Here is a 15,599-nt window from a genome sequence, read left to right on the forward strand (position 1 = left end):
GCCCGCCGAGGGCCGAGGCGGCGGCCCGGCCGGCCGGGGGCAGGAGGGCTCAGCGGCGGGGCCGCTCTCCCCGCGGGACGGCGCCGGGAGGAACAGCGGCGCCCGCCGCGCCGCCGGGTAAGGGAGGGGCGGCCGTTGAGGCGCATGACGGCGCGTGCCGCGTGACGACGGGGGGGGGTGGGCGGAAGCCGCGGCGGGAGCTGCAGCGAGAGCGCCGGAGGGGACAGGGACGGCGTTAGGTGCCGCCGGTGGGCGCCCCGCCGCGGCGGCTGCCTCCCCGCGGCGGCGAGGCCGGAGGCGGCCTTTAGGTGTCCGCAGCGATCGCCTGACGGCCTGGGCGCGGCGGCGGCGGCGGCGGCGGCGCGCCCGCGCGCTCCCCGCCTCCCGCGCGCCGGGGGGGCGGGTGTGACAGGAGGGGAGGGCGAGCGCGTGACGCCCTCCGCGCTCCGCCCCCCGCTCCCGCTGCCGGCGCCAACAGCCCGGCTCGGCTCGGCTCGGCTCGGCTCGGCGCGGCTCCGCTCCGCTCGGCCGGCGCAGCCATGGAGCCGGAGCGCGAGTGCCGGGTGCTCTCCATCCAGAGCCACGTCGTCCGCGGCTACGTGGGCAACAAGGCGGCCACCTTCCCCCTGCAGGTGAGCGGGCGCGGACGGGCCCGCCGCCGCCGCGGTTCCCCTGCGGGGCGGCGAGGGCAGTCGGACAGGTGGTGCGACGGCGGGGCTGCCCGGCGGGCTCCGGCGCCCGGGGGGGTGGGCGCCTCCTGCCAGGCGGGGGTAAGGTCAGGAGGCGGCCGAGAGCAGCCCGCCCGGGCGCCCTCCTCGCCCTCTCGGGTGCCGGAGCGCGGGGCTGGGCCGGGGGGAGCCGGCGGCAGTGACCGTCCCGGGTCTCCGCGCACCCCGGCGAGCCGCGGCCGGTGCGGCTGCGCCTCCCGCCGGCTCCGCGCCGCACGGCCCGGCCCGCGGCTCCCGCTGACATAACGCCTTCGCCCCGCCGGCTTGAGGCTGTGGTGGACGGCGGGCGGGCTTAAAAGGGTGGGGGGCGAGGGCAGTGCTTCTGGTGGGTCCGCTCGGCTTCATCCCGCCGTGCTCTGCGGGCGCCTGTGCCTGTCGCCGAGGCTTGTGCCCCGGCATGGGCCGGGCGCCGCTGCCCGAGGGCGTCCGCGCCGCGGTGGCAGGCGTGCGTACGCAGCCTGGGTTTGGGTCTCCCGCGCCGGGGACGGGGAGCTGGGCTCGGTGGGCCGGTGGCCTTGTGCTGGGGCAAAGCGGAGCCCCTCTAGTCCTCCTTGGTGGTGGGGCTGGGTAAGCCCCCACCCCTCGGTCTCTGAGGATCCAGGGGAGCTGTAGTAGCGTGTAAGGACCACCTAACGACTGTGTAAGGCTGGGCCAGAGAAACTAGCTTACACGGCCCGGGGCTTGAGGGTGTAATTGGACCTTGGCCTTCATAGCTGTCATGTGCTGACTTCAGAGTTGCTTGCTAAGGTCTAGCTGACGGCGGGAAAACATCGGTGTGCTTTGGGGCGAGCTTTTGTACATCTCACTGTTCTCTCTTGCGGAGTGTCTGTGTGGTAAGGGGGCTAATCTGGGGCCTTATCGTCAAGAGGTCTTTGTTCCTTGACGCGCGCGTGGCTGCGTGAAGCTTGCTGTCGAAGAATCTCGCTGCTGGAACGCAGCGTGTCGTGACGTTGGTTATCTTGGTACATGCTGAACAAACGGTGGTGTAATCTCACTTGACGAGACACGAGAGATGGTATACTCTGATAAATGATACACTTGCAACCAGGCCTGCAGCAAGCTATCATCACACCACCTTATCGCCATCCAGTTATAATGTAACCAGCTCTCTTGAAATTTAGTATATGATGAAGGGTGATGTGCATAGGAAATCCGTGTATTGTGGAAAAATCTGTGTATGTGGAGACCCATGCCTGAAAGGCTGTCACGATCTGCAGATCAGCCGTCCCTCCTTTCGTAACAGAATGATCTCTAAATTGTGCTCCCCCCCCCTCACCTCTCCCAGCTATTTTTGTGGTCGCAGAAGGGCACACAGTAGTACTTATTCCAGAAATCTCCAGTCTCGTAAACTGTTGTCTTCATTTTCGTTCTGTGTCAAAGGTTCTCTTTACTCTTACGTCACTCAACCTTTCTGTGGCATGTGGGCCTCTGTATGGGTGTCTCATATGACTTGGCAAATCGGTTCCTGTAAAGTGTCTTTGGTTCCTTGACTATGACGCTATAAAATACTACTGTAGTTAAGAAGTCCTATTGATGTTGTAGCTGGGTTCTGTTTAGGAGGCTATCACGCTCGCACCGTGTCATGTTCCTCGGTGTACGCCGTAAGAGGAAGTTGCTGGGGTGAGGTGAAAAAAGGTAGCTGGGGAACAACTGAACTCCTATCACTACAGGCTATGCTTGAGAATCCTATGTAGGCAACCCTGGGTGAAGCTGTGCTTGCTAGAAAGTTATTTAAACCCTGGTTTTGCTAGAACGTCAGATCTAGCAAGTTGCCACCAAGTGAAACTTTCCTTTTTTATGTTTTCTTGAAACAAGGAAAGGAATTACAAACCCCAGTCTCTTTATTTTTTTAAATATATATATATATATATATATAAATGAAACCTGATGCTAGTCTTGAGGATGGGTGCAAATCTAGCATGCTTATGTTATTTCCCATTCTCTTTTTTACTTTGGTCTTCTGAACCAATAATGGTTAAATGAGCCTTCCGTCTGAGCTCATCAGTATTAAGTTTGCAAGGCAAGATGTATGTAGATACGTATGCGTGTGTGCATGTGAGGTCTGATGGGCTGAAATCCTGACAGAACACTTCAGGAATCTGCATTTGGACAGCAGCATCCAAATAGAAAACCAGTCGTGGTTTCACCTGCTGCTTGCGGACTTCTTTTTGAATGACTTGATCTTTGGTGGAAGTCTGTGATGTTATTATTTATTAGCCATAGCCAGCGTAGCACTGTGCACAGCAGAGAAGTCTTTAGTGTCTCTTTCTAACCAGTTGGTTTTGCTTTGTCAGGCTTCCAGTACAATAAAGCTAAAGCATTTTAAAAGTATTTTAGAAGTAGGTGTGTGGATGTACTTTCTTTGTGAAGTATGTGGTAAACGCTTTGTATATAGCAAGCACAGCAAAAGAGAGACCATATATTAGAGCAGTTGTAAGTAATATAGGTGAGTGAGAAATGCTGGAACCCTTTATACCATTTCAGGATAAAATACGTTTGTTTAAGTAGTTTGAGATTCTAGATTAACTAATAGGTCGTAGAGGAAACGCGCACCGGGATTTTCCAGGTAGTAAAATGCCAGGAAGTGAACTGTCCTCAGCTGTGCTTTGAAATCTGCCTTGTCAAGAGTTTAAATAGTTTTTACTTGCATGGTTTTACTCTCTCTTTACAAGTTCTGAAGGTGGTTCTAAATTATATTTAAAATAGTCATAAGTTACTTCAAAATTGTGTAACCTGAGCAGCTTTTAGTATCAGGAAGTGGTAAAAAACTGGCTAGATGACTCAGACAGTTGTGGTGCATGGAGTTAAATCCAGTTGGCGGCCAGTCACAAGTGGTGTTCCCCAGGGCTCAGTATTGGGGCCAGTTCTGTTCAATATCTTTACCAATGATCTGGACAAGGGGATGGAGTGCACCCTCAGTAAGTTTGCAGACAACACCAAGTTGGGCGGGAGTGTCGATCTGCTGGAGGGTGGGAAGGCCCTACAGAGGGATCTGGCCAACTGTTTGAGGTTCAACAAGGCCAAGTGCCAGGTCCTGCCCTTGGGTCACAACAACCCCATGCAACGCTACCGGCTTGGGGAAGAGTGGCTGGAGAGCTGCCTGGAGGAAAAGGACCTGGGGGTGTTGGTTGACAGCCACCTGAACATGAGCTGGCTGTGTGCTCAGGTGGCCAAGAAGGCGAATGGCATTGTGGCTTGGATCAGGAACAGTGTGGCCAGCAGGACTAGGGAAGTGATCATCCCCCTGTACTTGGCACTGGTGAGACCGCACCTGTAATACTGTGTTCAGTTTTGGGCCCCTCACTACAAGAAGGACATCGAGGTGCTGGAGCGTGTCCAAAGAAGGGCAACGAAGCTGGTGAAGGGTCTGGAGCACAAGTCTTATGAGGAGCGGCTGAGGGAGCTGGGGTTGTTTAGTGTGGAGAAGAGGAGGCTGAGGGGAGACCTTATCACTCTCTACAGCTACCTGAAAGGAGGTTGTAGCGAGGTGGGGATCGGTCTCTTCTCCCAAGTAACAAGCGACAGGACAAGAGGACATGGCCTCAAGTTGTGCCAGGGGAGGTTTAGATTGGATATTAGGAAAAACTTCTTCACCGAAAGAGTAGTCAGGCATTGGAACAGGCTGCCCAGGGAAGTGGTTGAGTCTCCATCCCTGGAGGTATTTAAAAGATGTGTAGATGTGGTGCTTAGGGACATGGTTTAGTGGTGGAGCTGGCTGTGTTAGGTTAATGGTTGGACTTGTTGATCTAAAAGCCCTCTTCCAACCTAAATGATTCTATGATTCTTACACTAGTCCTCAGTGATTCTCTCCTGCAAAAGAAACAGTAAGTCTACATTTTTAGCTCCTTCTGAATTGTAAAAAAGATGGGAAAAAACTTTGGTCAGCACAGACAGTAATTTGATATTTAAGGATAGTCTTGAACTGCATTGTTCAAGGCCAAGGGTATAATTTGCTTTCATATGCTGAGACCAAAACCATTATCAGCCTATCTTTAATGATTATCTGCTGCCCTAGCAAAAAAGTTTAAGGCTTTGTTTTTTTTTTTTTCCTTTCTTTTGTTGAACAGTGTAGTCAAATGGATTAAGTATTGTACAGAAAGAGAGACAGTTAAAGAGCATCTCTTATTTAAGATGACTACTTGTTCTGTTTTTCAAAACCTACTTCTAGTGTGTTAATTATGTGAGTCAGAAGAAGGATGGATCAATCAAAAGTCTTCACAGAGTAACAGTAAGAAATGTTCCTACTGGCTAGCCCTTATTTTTGTTACAGATCAAAGGCTCACAAAGCCTAACCCTTAAACAAAAAATAAATACAAAGATAAAAGAATGCATTTTCTCTTTGTAATACCGAAAGATTGTCCTAAATTACGTATCTGAAACAAGAATCGTGCCTCTAGATTTGTACTTCAAATGAAGCTTGTGGAAGCATGGTTTTCTTCCTTGCCCCTGTTTTTGTTCTTCTAAGAAAGGTAAACAAGGGACAGATGAGTTGGGAAAAAAAACAACAGCCAAACAAAACAAACTCCGGACCCCTCCTGGAAGGCTTATTCATGGCTATGTAAATAGCATTTTCTTGTTATGTGGATGTCAGTATTTGTAGTTGCAGAAGTCCAGTGAATACCATGTGCAAGGTGAGGCCACGGAAAAGACTTGTAATCCAAAAGGTCCTAACAAGGTGGTTCCTGGCAGTCTGGATTTCTAGGGAGGGGCTTCGCCAGAGTTTACCAGAAGTGCTTGTCCAGATTAACCCACCTATGAAGAAAGGATGGTTCTGGCCCTCTAGGAGCTCTGATGTACTGTGAGAACTTTGAACTTCTGAGAAGATTGTAGGAGATGGACATTGGACCTGTATGGTAAGCTGGAAGAGGAGTAGGACAGGTCTAAGAGAGGACAAGAAAGCAGAAAACTCCTTGAAACTAAATAAAATAAAATAGGGGTGGTGGTCACTCTTTCAGCTCTTAACATTGCTTGAAGACAGACTAGACTGAGGCAAAGAACTGGAAAAAATATTGGAATCTCACTTAACAGTAGTTGTTCACATTTGTGTAGCACTGTAAACTAAGAGATTCCAAGTTTCTTTACAAACTTTTTACAGAAATCTTTTCAACTACTAATGCGAAATAATAAATTTGAAAAATTAGAGTAATTTCAGCCTGCCTAAAAGCAGTGCAGCTAGGACTGCTGTTGTGCTATGGACTCTAAATTGCAACACTGAGCAGAGTCTCTAATAAACAGGGAGCGAGGCTGACTGAAAGGTCATCATCTGAGGTCAAGTCTAAGTGTGTGATAGTAGTATTGATAACCGTTCCTACAAATCACTTAATTGGGGCAACTTGTTAAATAAACTTTTGCCCTGAAAATACAGAAATGCTGAGGGATGTTCCCACAGGTTGACTATATTACAGCTGGAAAGCTGAAAAAAGCATTTTAAGATGCATTAAAGTTTATTTTGCAATGTGTGTATGGGGCCAGTTGACCAGTTGCCATTTTTAAACTTTTTAAAAAGGAGATGATAAATATTTACAGTGGATATTATTATAATTCGCTAACTTTTTCATGGTACATTGTGAAAATAGGAAATATGCAGATGCATAGACTGATATTGACATAATATTTACACTGGAGTGCCTGCTGTAGTGAAGAAATAGTAGCTTTTTTTTGGACATAAATGTAATCTTTTAATCTAACACAGCAAAGTAGGAAGATTAAGGAGGATCCCATTTGATGTCTAAAAGTATATGCAAATATTTGGCTTCAGAGCAAGCAAAACTGCCTTACCCTGATTCACTCACTTTCTTTGGAAAAAAAAAAATGGAGTCATCAAGAAATTGCAAATCTTAAAGGACTAGAAAACCTTGCCTACTAAAGGTGGATTTGCACTGTTTGTATGGAGAATATAATGTACTTGGAGACTCAGTAGTAAGTGTTCACTTGCTTAAGGCATTTTTTTAGTTAGGAAATGGCCTTATGTTCTATCTTTAAGCCTTAGGTTTTTTTTGATTGTTTGAATTCTTAAAAGTAGTTATGTCTTATTTCTGCTCCAAATGAAACAGTAGAGAGAATATTTTTTTCCTGTATAAACAAAAAAGGACAGACAACAGAGTCAATATTGATCAGATTTCTGAAAAAAGTAAGCTTCAAGTTAAAGTTAATTTATATATTAAAATGTACTGAAACAAATTTACAAATAAAAGTATGATTTGAAATAATAAAATGAATCTTTAATTGTATGTACGAGGATGGTACAAAGATATGCCTGAGAGAAATGTGACACACAAAGCTACTGATACTTCCGTAAAATTTCCCTTTTAGTCAAGTGTTGTCTCTTAATTTTCATTTTTTCTATTTATATCCAAACTGATGGCCACCTTTCCTTGAAAAGCATATTTAGTCATTTTTAATAAGAGATACGGCATTATCCATGGCAGACTGAACACACACCATGCAGGTATTTTTAGCTTCTTTAAGCCGAAAAGATGCAAGTGGAAGTTCCACTTCAGTTGCTTGTGTTGTGTGGAAAACAGGCTTGAGTTGGTGAAGCAAGGTTAATGTGAGGAGTCAGGCATTAATCCTGGTACATAAAATGTCCATTCTTCTGAAATCACTATGTGTCATAGAGTGTGCAGCTGTATAGTAATCTACAGAGGGGGGAAAAAAAAAGTGAGGAAGATAAAATTTGAAACGTGCCAAACAGATCCATGTTGATAGATAATATGTGCCCCAACAGAAGCCAGACTGGTTCATCATCTGGTGGCTTGGCAGCAGTGGGGTAACTTGTCATAGCAAAAAAAGTATTACTGAACTGAAATTTGGCTATGCTGAGCTGCCCCAATTTTTTCAAGCCTTTGGTCAGGACTCGTATCTGTTGATGCTAATTCATCTGTGACACCTCTGAGCTCCAGTTCCCTTAGCATCTGGAACAATTATCCATAGAGCAGGAGAGAGAACTGTGATACCAAAACCTCTTAGGTGGTTCATTTGAAAACAAACAAACCAACCAACCAACCACCAAACCTCACTTCACCTTCTGTCATCCTATTTACATCTTAAGCATATGGCCTAGTTTGGGCTGAGTAGAAATCCTTCCATGGTGATTCACCTTCGCTCCCTTGGGAAGGCAAAGCACCTCTTGCCAGAAGGATGTATGGGATTGAGGAGGTGCTAGAGCACATACTGAAAAATGGTAAGAGTCTCCTCCCTGGCAAAGCAAAAGCTGGAGAGCCACTTTCTGATCTGTAGATGCAGTTGTTTCTGCAGAAACAGAAGCAAATGGTTTTCCTGACCAGCAAAACCTTTCCAGTCTGATTACAACTGCTCCCCTTCTCCCCTCTGCGAGGTCCAGTTGTGTTTTACCTCTCAGAAGAGGATCTGTGTGGAAATCTCAAGCAAGGATGACACAGCTATCAATGACATTAATAAGTTGAAGGGAGGAATCCATGGCAATCTTCAAGAATAGTATTCGTTAGGTCATCACACTTGAAAGTGCCAAAGAAGTAAAGTGCTGGTCTGTCCCACAATATCAGAATAAGGTAACGTTTTTTCTCTTGCTTAACTAGGCAGATTGCTACCTAATAAAGCCAAGTATCTTTTTTTTTCATACTCCCTGTAACAGTTCTCTACTTTATTTATTGTTAACAATAAATTATTTGTTTTCTTCCTGAATTTTACTGTGATTATTCTTAGCTCCTGTGTATGGTAAGTCTGTCCCCATCTTCTGGAAGAGGAAAGAAAAAGAAAATAAGTTATAACAGAAAAAAATGTTGGCTAAATTCTCAAAATTTGATACTGTTTTTGCAGAATTATACGCCAGAGTTTATGGTGATGTATTTAGTAAAGTTTGGCCTAAATCTAATAAATTAAAATATATTTTTTATAAATATGTGTATCTTCATGTATTTTACAGCATTTGTTTTGGGTGATGAGTACTACTGAACAGGTTTAGGCCGAAAGAAGACTCTTTTTCTATCCACCCAGCTCTTCACTGTGGTTACTCTCACTTTTCTGGCAGAATACAGCCCCTGTCTCGTAGGGGTGGGCACCACGTTACCTATGGAAACCATCAAACACTCTGAGCAGCTAACAGAAATGGAAAAAAATGGTTAAAAAATTGTTAAAACTGAGACCAGCAGGGATGATATTTCCTGCAGCACGTTAATTATTTGTTATTGCTGTTTGTGGACCAGCACAAGCTACAACCTGTGTCACAGCTCATTCCTTTTGTAGCCAAATATTGCTAGTAGCTTTATATTGGGGATGGTTGTTTCTGTTCTCACTGTAGTTAGTGGAAGTAACATTGTGCCTCTGCTCATTCATACAACAACCAAACAAATATATGGCAACTTAGTGTTTAAATTTCAGAGATTTTTATATTGTCACCTATCCTCTAGGGTATGGTTTCATGATCCGCTGGCTTCAGTAGCAAAGCCAGCTTGAAAAACTCTTGCTCTACCTTACCACCACCAGCTGGTTCTTCCACCTGCGCTATTTTGCTGTCCACTTCAGCTCTTCAAGGTGAGTCATTTTGTGAGGCCATGTGGTAAACTGCTCTGAGAAGCCATCCAGGTTATAAATAACTTGACAAAGAGGGAAAAGAAGAAAATGTTCATGTATCTTGTGAGTCAATTTCCTGATCCAGTTCCCTACACAGCCCCACAGACAGCTCTTTTGGCATAACGGAGGTGCCAGAGCAGGAGCAAGCCCCAGGCTCCTGCACCTGGCATCTGCTGAAGGGAACGTTCCTCAAAGTATGCTCTTGTGTAAGACATCTGCTTGCTCTGAGTGAATGGGTGAGACGTTTAACTGTTCTCCAGAAGCTTCGTTCTTTCCCTGCAGTGGCCTTGGTGTGATCTTTACATAACATGGTGCCTCTTTCAGGGAGTTGGTCCCTGTTCTGTTTTTACAGGCATCTGTTATCTTGCAGTTTAACATCTAAAGGAGAGTGGTATCCTTTCATAGTCTACATAAGAAAGCCAAATAAAGCATATGTGCTGGATAAAACAAATTTCTTGTCGGATAACTCCGCCGTAAATGTACATAATGTTCTTGTCATGCCTTGCTCGACTTGCGGTTCGAGAGCTAGCTATCAAAAATATGAACAGCAGGATTAAAAATAAAATAAAAATCAGAGGAAAAGAATGTTGTGGGATTCCCCCCCCTCCCATTTCATTCACTAAAATAAACAAGAGATTAAGTCCATGCCTATTGAACCTATTGCTGCTGTGTATGTCTGCCTCTCCTGATCAGTGTTTGTAAACTTCCTTGCATAGCACTGTGTGTGATTCCAGATGGTGGGAGTTTGCAGTGACAAGTATGGCATTTTTGTCAAACTACATCCAAGTGTAGAAGGAAGCAGCATGAAGATGATGAATCTGAAATTTGCAGTGAACCCGCAGATATTATAACTTCAAAAGAATATGTGAACTGCAACTTCTCCATCTGAAATTAGTACCTGAAGTCACTCTCACCTAACAGTAAACAGAGTCTCAGGATGGGGAGGAGAAATGTATTTCTTGAGTGAAAGGCAGTCAGACACCCACGGCATCGTCTCATTCTCCTTTTTCTTAATGTTTGCCCTATAGTGGGAAGAATGAAAGGGAAAACAGGAGCTGTTATTTCCATGTTTTTCATTACCTTAGTCCTTAGAAATCAGTGCCTTGCAGATCCATCACTTGATCCCACCCCAGATGGAAGGAATGACCTCCTGCCCATAGGAAGGTTAATAGAGCAGCTATACCACAAATCTTTTGACTCTGCAGTCGGGTTGATCCTGAACTGAACTGGCATAATGCATGGAGTAATGGTGATGGGCATGGGCGTCTTGCAGGCACAAGAGGCTGTTTGTTTGAGCAGCCTACGAAAAAATGCTGATGATGTAGAACAAGGAATTTCTTAGTGCTGAACAAAACGGCTTAGAGGGAATTTTGATAAAGGCATGTATTTTATGTTGTCTTAGTATCTTGCATTGAATAGTTAGCAATGCATACCAGTCAGTCTGTCAGGGTGGCAAGTAAAACTGAGTGACCTGGTGGTATTTGCTTTGAAGCATTCCTGTGTCTCCAAGGCTTATTTGGAGGAGCATCTTTAAGGCACTATTATCCTTATCTTGAATTTGGCCTGATTATGTTTCAGGTATGTATTTATATTGCGAGCCTTTTCAGAAAAATCAAGAACAAATTCACTGCAGTCTCAGGCTGTTGTAGTCTTTTCTGGTCAGATGGTCATGATGTTACAGCTAGATCAGCCCATCTGCAAATTCTCAGTAAGTACCAATTTTGCCAGAGCACTTTGACAAAAATTGCAGTCTGCTCTGGCAGAATCATAGAATCATAGAATCGTTAAGGTTGGAAAAGACCCTTAACATCATTGAGTCCAACCGTTAACCTAGCACTGCCAAGTCCACCACTAAACCATGTCCTCGAGCACCACATCTACCCATCTTTTAAAGACCTCCAGGGATGGGCACTCAACCACTTCCCTGGGCAGCCTGTTCCAGTGCCTGACTGCCCTTTCAGTGAAGAAGTTTTTCCCAATATCCCATCTAAACCTGCCCTGGCACAACTTGAGGCTGTTTCCTCTCGTCCTATCACTTGTTACTTGGGAGAAGAGACTGACCCCCACCTCCCTACAACCTCCTTTCAGGTAGCTGTAGAGAGTGATAAGGTCTCCCCTCAGCCTCCTCTTCCCCAGGCTAAACAACCCCAGCTCCCTCAGCTGCTCCTCATAAGACTTGTGCTCTAGACCCTAGAAGAGAGAGGCATTTGTTTTCTGCTCCAGTCTTTAGTATGATGTCCTCCGTGGTGTCCAGTGCTGAAGTCAGCTTGTAAATCCTGAAAATTGGTATGCAGTTGATCAGAGGTGAAAAGGGAGTGTCACTCAAGAAACAGGCATTAGGCTACCTGAGGTGATCATCTTGCCTTGTTTTTACTGATGTGGGGCTAGTTGTTGTTGGACCTGAGAACTTGTGGCCATAGAGCAGCAATGAAGCATCAAATAAACGTGGCTGCAGCGTATATAAAATATCCCAGACTCTTCCACACCTAGCTTCCTCTCGTGTAGGTTCTTTTGTAACTGGAAAGCTGAGTTGGGAAGGAAAGAAAACAGTTTGAGATGCATGGAGTTTGACTTGAGAGTACAAGAAGTTGAGGTGAAAGGTAGGGTCAGGTAGGGAAAGGCATGGTGGTTTGTGGTTTTTCAGGGATTTTTTTTTTTTGTTTTAATGTGAGAGTGAACAGTTCTAACCAGGCAGGTTGTTCATATATTCTTGATTTTTGTGTGTGTGTGTATTGTTTGTATAGTCTTTGTATAATTTATTTTGTAGCTTTTTTAAAGAGTATAAAGTTCTGTCATTTTTAACAAGTATCAGATACTATCCAAATACTAATCTTTTGTATCTGTTATAGCCTTTCCTGTGTTTCCTGTGTCTGTCACTGGTGAAGGAACTTTTTTTTTTTTCTCAAGGTCATCTGCTGTATTTTTTTATTGTCTGTTTTGTAATTGTCTGTTTCTAACGTCAGAATTTGAAGTGGCCTGTTTGGTACCTGACTCCGGATTAATGAATCACCAGTGATATCTCCAGCATCCCTATTCCTAACCTAGTTTATTTGCTCTTGTGTTACTATCCTGGTACAATATCTCCGAGATCTTAATGATTTTTCTTTGCAGTGCTTTGTCAAATGGTGCACTAAAATACAGCTATATTATACGTACAGCGTTGTCATTATCTACTTGGTATGGTTTATTAAAAGCTCAGAAAGAGAAGAAAGAGATTGGGTTAGTCAATAGCAGTTTCAGTTGAGTTTATCAACCCACGCCAGCAATTATGCCTGCTTCTCTAATTGCCAGGACATGCCTTTTCTTTTCCCCAAGCTCCTTTTCTCAAACTGAATCTGTGTTCTCATTTTCTACACCCAGTACAATGTACGTTTTTTTGATTCGGTATCAAATGGAAGGAGATGCAGGAGCTGGCACACAGTGACTGAAGTGCAAGCTGCGACTGGGAAATCCTTTCTCTTTCTCCCCCTCCAAATTAATTTGATTACAGAAATTCAGCCTTTTAAAATATATTACTGTTCCATATCCAGAGGAATACAGTGGAACAATGATGTTCACTGGAACTACAGTGATGGCTGGGTAAGGTGAAGTTCCAAACTGTAGTACATAAACATCACCACATACATGCAAACCACTTGTGATACAATGGATATATAGAGTGTTTCATGGCCTCATACAGAGACTTTCTTATTGGAAAGTATTGTTGCCATTGCCTAGTTAAAAAAAAAACAAACCAAACTAAAACAAAAAAAACCCAAAAAACCTCAATTACCTTGTTTGATAGGGTAATTTTAGTTGTGGCATGGAAGTGAATTCTGTTAATGACTTTCAATTAAGCTCATTTTTAATATATCTAAAAAAAATGGAAGGGATGGAATGGTTTTGGTTTATGTGATATGGTGATTTTTGTAGACAAATACAGGTGTTACTCTCTGATTCAGTTTGTGTATTGTACACATGGTCTGCTGAAAGTCAGCAGTTTGGAGACTTACCACAAGATTTCTTGAAAATTCTTCATAAATTGTGTTTGTTTAAGTCTCTGTAACCCCCTTTGTTTATGTATGTCTTTATGCTATAAAACTTTGTCCTTTGGCTGATGAATCTGTCAGTGTTACATTGCTATAAGAGTAATTTTCCTGTTATGTAGGGCCTACCATATGTGTCCCCTGTTAATAGCAATAAAGCCAGCTGTCATCTAAATGTGGATGTGGAGGGAAGTCCCCTGGAAGAAAGTATGATCGTACGGTGGGGCTGTTCAAGCCTTTGATCGGTTTTGTGTTGCTGTCGTGTACCCTCAGGTACAGGCCCTCTGAAGTTAATCAGTGTGGTTTGTGCAGTCCTGAGCAGGGCAACTGTTGTACTTTCAGTACATACACCGTGGTTCTGGTGGGCTACTGGTTAATACTTTCGAGATGCTTTCCCCTTGCATGGGGCACTGGATACGCTCTGTTAATACACCTGTCTGCTTTTAGCTTCTTTTTTTGGCCCAGATCCATTTATTCAAGTGCCTTATGCCAACTCACCTTGTTGTTGAATTTCCTTATGTTAACGGTGTTTGTGGAGGCAGAGAAGACTGTAATTAGGCAATTATTAAGTATGTTAATTAAAATTCATAGTCACAGTTAAGATGTTTGTGTTGGGATAAACTTCACATGTTCTTAAGCTTAATAAAAAATTGCGTGTGTGTTTATTTGTTTTACGTGTATTTATTAGAGATGCAGGATTTGCTCTTAAATGTATTAATTTCTGTTTTTTAAAATGCTCCTATGTGCTTTAAAGGATATAAATCAAAGCACTTCCCCATTACTTGGAAAGCTTGACTGGCTCTTGAAACTGAGGACTTTTTTTTTCCTTTCTGTAGAGCCCCTAGGCTTGTCATGTGCTGCCATTAACTTTTGAAAATTAAACACTGCATTTTGTTTTGAGTATGTTGGAAGGCTTCCATAAAAAGCCCTTAATTTGTAGAGAAAAATAGAGGGGTTTTGAGTCTGTTGTAGTTGTTGCAGCACCCGGTGGCATGGTCTGTGTTCTGAAAAACAAAGTACAAGACCACACGTATTACACAGTACTGTACAGATCATGGCAGCACACAGACAGAGTACATATAATGCAGCGTAATTGATTTTGCACAGCATAAATTCCCTAAGCGGTTCTTTGGCAGCTGGGGAAGGACCAGTGTCTTGTTCCTAGCTGTATTCTTACGGCATGTGTGAGGAACAGGACATTGGCTTTTACATCTGAGTTCAAGTGGTGCTAGTTTAAGCACAGTACTTTGCAGACTGATGGTGTCCTGTCTTTGATTACTGGCAGTATGGTTTCACATGAGTATAACACTTGTCCAGTTCACAGGGCTCTATGAAGACTTATATTTTTAATGCTTTAAGGAGACAAATATGCAGTATTCAAAACAGCATTTATTTTTTATGACTTCTGTAGCTGAAATCTGTAGTAGTGCTATGTTTAAGATAGCAGGATGATAGACCATGTTCTCCAGATGCCTGCCTTCTACTTCTTTAAATCACAGCACAATGGTTAGAAAGGGTTTGGAAATACAAAATGATCTGGAGGTCAGACTGTGATGATCTTCTTGTGCTTTAGAACTTACATATCTTGATCAGGAGCGCAGCTGGCTGAGAAATCCTTCAGTAGCATTAACTGCTTATTTTTATCAGGAGGATGAGGGCATACACTAAAGGATATGAGGCTGTTACACTCTTTTAGAACTGGCTTAAAACAACATCCTGATACCTGTCATGGTTCCTTGCTTCTCAGGCTCCCTGCAAGGACCTGTTTTCTCTGCAGAGACAATCGCTCTAAACTCAGGCAAGAGATTTTAGCGGAGCGTAGGTCAGAGTCTGAGCCAGCCTGCAATGAAGACAAGCCTGACCATCGCTTCTCTTCTCCCTAGTAATGAGTGATAGGACGAGAGGTAACGGCCTCAAGTTGCATCAGAGAAGGTTTAGATTGGATATTAGGAAAAATGTCTTCACCGAAACGGCAGTCAGGCACTGGAACAGGCTACCCAGGGAAGTGCTTGAGTCTCCATCCCTGGAGGTATTTAAAGAATGGATAGATGTGGTGCTCAAGGACGTGGTATAGATGGACTTGGCAGTGCTAGGTTAACGGTTGGACTCGATGATCTTAAGGGTCTTTTCCAACTTTGACGATTCTATGATTCTGAGTGAAAGCAGTGAGATCTGCCTGGGTTTCATGACTTCGTGAATCATTTCTAGGCATCACAATTTAGTCAAAGAGTAGGAAAGCAGCTGAAATTAGTGGTTGTTTCTGATAATGTACCTGCACATTGGTCTTGCCCAGTAA

The 15,599-nt window shown here is 44.3% G+C and overlaps 1 protein-coding gene across 1 annotated transcript in view; it reads left to right on the forward strand.

Annotated features, from left to right (window-relative positions):
• The first annotated feature begins 403 nt into the window (after nt 1-403).
• PDXK (pyridoxal kinase) overlaps nt 404-15,599 on the forward strand; it is a 52,496-nt gene continuing 37,300 nt past the window's right edge. The window contains exon 1 of the mRNA XM_087758046.1: nt 404-632. Within this exon, the coding sequence (XP_087614172.1) occupies nt 540-632 (93 nt within the window). The 5' untranslated portion in view covers nt 404-539. The remainder of the gene's footprint in view (nt 633-15,599) is intronic.

Source organism: Nipponia nippon, unplaced genomic scaffold, assembly GCF_047370975.1.
Source record: "Nipponia nippon isolate SJK-2023a ecotype South Korea unplaced genomic scaffold, ASM4737097v1 scaffold_2, whole genome shotgun sequence".
In the NCBI taxonomy this organism is placed as follows: Eukaryota; Metazoa; Chordata; class Aves; order Pelecaniformes; family Threskiornithidae; genus Nipponia; species Nipponia nippon.